The 3,345-nt window shown below is 51.1% G+C and overlaps 1 protein-coding gene across 1 annotated transcript; it reads left to right on the forward strand.

Annotated features, from left to right (window-relative positions):
- Positions 1-211: 211 nt before the first annotated feature.
- On the forward strand, positions 212-2,614 carry CITED2 (Cbp/p300 interacting transactivator with Glu/Asp rich carboxy-terminal domain 2). Its single transcript, XM_046004080.1, has 2 exons — positions 212-447; positions 913-2,614. Exon 2 carries the CDS (start codon positions 921-923, stop codon positions 1,740-1,742), a length of 822 nt encoding a protein of 273 aa, XP_045860036.1. The 5' UTR covers positions 212-447; positions 913-920; the 3' UTR covers positions 1,743-2,614.
- Positions 2,615-3,345: the final 731 nt, after the last annotated feature.

A 3,345-nucleotide genomic window follows, 5' to 3' on the forward strand; every position in this document is an offset into this window, starting at 1 on the left:
GGGGCGGGAGGAAACCAGAGTCGGCCGCAGCGAGACAGCGCCTGGGCCCGCAGCCTCTGCGCACGTGCCTCCGGCCGCGGGGACGCGGCTCGCCTACCCGGTCCGGCGTGCCCGAGGCTCCGGAGTCCGCGTTTTGCCACCGCCCGCCCGGGAGGCTCGCTCCGCCCTTCCTGAAATCCCTTATATTAACTGTGGCCAAAGCCCTAAGAAACACAGCTCATTGTTGGCAGCTGCTGGGCGGTCTTACCGAGCTGTGAGGGCAGCAGAGGGGAAATAAAAGGGAACGGCTCCGATTCTGCCCCTTCGGCCACTGCAAGACTTTGGTGCCGACATCGCGACCGCGAGCGCCCTGCACACCAGAAAGGTCCCCTCTATGTGCTGCTGAGCCGGTCCTGGACCCGACGATCCCGCCCTCGGTCTTCGGAGCAGAAATCGCAAAGACGGAAGGTAAGCGCGGCGGGCGAAGCTGGCTGGGGCGCCTGCCAGCCCAGTCCTCTGAGGGCTGGGTTTGCCCGGAGGAAGAGCGTGAGGCGGAGCTGGGGAATAACAACAGGATGTGCAACAACAGGATGAGGAGGGCTGATTTAATGCCTGAAGTTCGCGGCAGGGCTACGGGGCACTTCCTTTATTAGGCGACTTCGGGGAGCAGAGGGGGGTGTGGGCTCGGGTCCGCCTGCCGGTTCGCAGGGAAGGGGCTGTTTGTTGAGCGCCCATCTCTGTTGCGGGTGGCAGGTCCGCTGTGGTGGCGAGCCCGGCTGCACAGGCTACTAGTAGGATTGCAGGGAGGGCGAGCGATTTCGTAGTCGACGTGCGTCCGGGGAGCCTACGCGCCAGAGGCGAGAAAAAGTGGGTGCACCGCGGTGGGCTGCACGTGTGGCGCGGGTCCTAACCGTCTGCTCTCTTCACTTTCAGGACTGGAAATGGCAGACCATATGATGGCCATGAACCACGGGCGCTTCCCCGACGGCACCAGTGGGCTGCACCACCACCCTGCCCATCGCATGGGCATGGGGCAGTTCCCGAGCCCCCATCACCACCAGCAGCAGCAGCCCCAGCACGCCTTCAACGCCCTAATGGGCGAGCACATACACTACGGCGCGGGCAACATGAATGCCACGAGCGGCATCAGGCATGCGATGGGGCCGGGGACTGTGAACGGCGGGCACCCCCCGAGCGCGCTGGCCCCCACGGCCAGGTTTAGCAACTCCCAGTTCATGGGCCCCCCGGTGGCCAGCCAGGGAGGCTCCCTGCCGGCCAGCATGCAGCTGCAGAAGCTCAACAACCAGTATTTCAACCATCACCCCTACCCCCACAACCACTACATGCCGGATTTGCACCCTGCTGCAGGCCACCAGATGAACGGGACAAACCAGCACTTCCGAGATTGCAACCCCAAGCACAGCGGCGGCAGCAGCACCCCCGGCGGCTCGGGCGGCAGCAGCACCCCCGGCGGCTCGGGCGGCACCTCGGGTGGCGGCGCGGGCAGCGGCAACAGCGGCGGCGGCAGCGGCGGCGGCAGCGGCAGCAACATGCCCGCCTCCGTGGCCCACGTCCCTGCTGCAATGCTGCCGCCCAATGTCATAGACACTGATTTCATCGACGAGGAAGTGCTTATGTCCTTAGTGATAGAAATGGGTTTGGACCGCATCAAGGAGCTGCCCGAACTCTGGCTGGGGCAAAACGAGTTTGATTTTATGACGGACTTCGTGTGCAAACAGCAGCCCAGCAGAGTAAGCTGTTGACTTGATCGAAACCCCGGCAAAAAGAAATCAAACCCTCCCTACCCCGCCCCCCCAACTTCGGTGTGAATTAAAAAACATTCCCTTAGACACAGTATCTCACTTTTCAGATCTTGAAAGGTTTGAGAACTTGGAAACAAAGTAAACTATAAACTTGTACAAATTGGTTTAAAAAAATTGCTGCCACTTCTTTTTTTCTGTTTTTGTTTCGTTTTTGTAGCCTTGACATTCACCTCCCTTATGTAGTTGAAATATCTAGCTAACTTGGTCTTTTTTGTTGTTTGTTTTTACTCCTTAGTTCTTCACTTTCTCCAGTGCTCAACTGTTAGATATTAATCTTGGCAAACTGCTTAATCTTGTGGATTTTGTAGATGGTTTCAAATGACTGAACTGCATTCAGATTTACGAGTGAAAGGAAAAATTGCGTTAGTTGGTTGCATGAACTTTGAAGGGCAGATAATACTGCACAAACTCTGCCATCTCGCTTCATTTTTTTAACTATGCATTTGAGTACAGACTAATTTTTTAAATATGCTAAACTGGAAGATTAAACAGATGTGGGCCAAACCGTTCTGGATCAGGAAAAGTCATACTGTTCACTTTCAAGTTGGCTGTCCCCTCCCCCATATGTACAGACAATAATAGGGTGTGGAATGTCATCAGTGGCAAACATTTCACAGATTTTTATTTTGTTTCTGTCTTCAACATTTTTGACACTGTGCTAATAGTTATATTCAGTACATGAAAAGATACTACTGTGTTGAAAGCTTTTTAGGAAATTTTGACAGTATTTTTGTACAAAACATTTTTTTGAAAAAATACTTGTTAATTTATTCTATTTTAATTTGCCAATGTCAATAAAAAGTTAAGAAATACTTGTTTTCTAGAAGTCATTGGGGGGGGGGGTTCCTTTCTGTGGCTTTTTTCCTCTTGAACACTTTATTGATGAGAGTAAGCATTCCAAAGGATAAATTACAGGACACTAAAACAGGTCATGATGAGCTTAAGTGGAGAGCAGGATTTAACATAATTGGCATAATGCTTCATTGTTACCATTGTAGCATGCCTCTTGGTGTGGTTTAATCAGAAGCTGCAAAGTTGTCAGAGCATTTTTTTTCCTTAATTGCCATCATTTTCAAGTGTACTACAGAGTTAGGTTTGTAACACTAAATATCATAAATATTTTCTTCACAGTGTGGGAGGGGGGAAAACCGAGTGTTTCTGGTGACACCTGATTCAACTACGTCAATGAAAGTACATCGGGATAATATACTGGGAGATTGATGAGGATGGCATTAAACATAAATCTGCCTTTATCTCTAGTGACGAATTTTATTTCTCAGCAAAAGTCCTAAGGAGAGGCACACATTTTCTAGCTTAATCTCTGAAATAGCTTCTGACTGGTTTATAGTCCTAAGAGGGAGAGGGGGCAGAATTCCACCTTGAGGCATTCTATTTTGTTCTACAATACTTAAAATTTACACAGGGAGGTTGATTCAAAGGTCAAATTACAGTCTTCACAAGATGTTCCCTCTCAAGCATGCCCTGTTTTCCAGAATTCTGAGCTTTTTCTGTTAAAGGAAAGGGGTGCAAAGGACATAAGGAT

The sequence above is a fragment of the Meles meles genome, chromosome 5 (genome assembly GCF_922984935.1).
Source record: "Meles meles chromosome 5, mMelMel3.1 paternal haplotype, whole genome shotgun sequence".
Lineage (NCBI taxonomy): Eukaryota > Metazoa > Chordata > Mammalia > Carnivora > Mustelidae > Meles > Meles meles.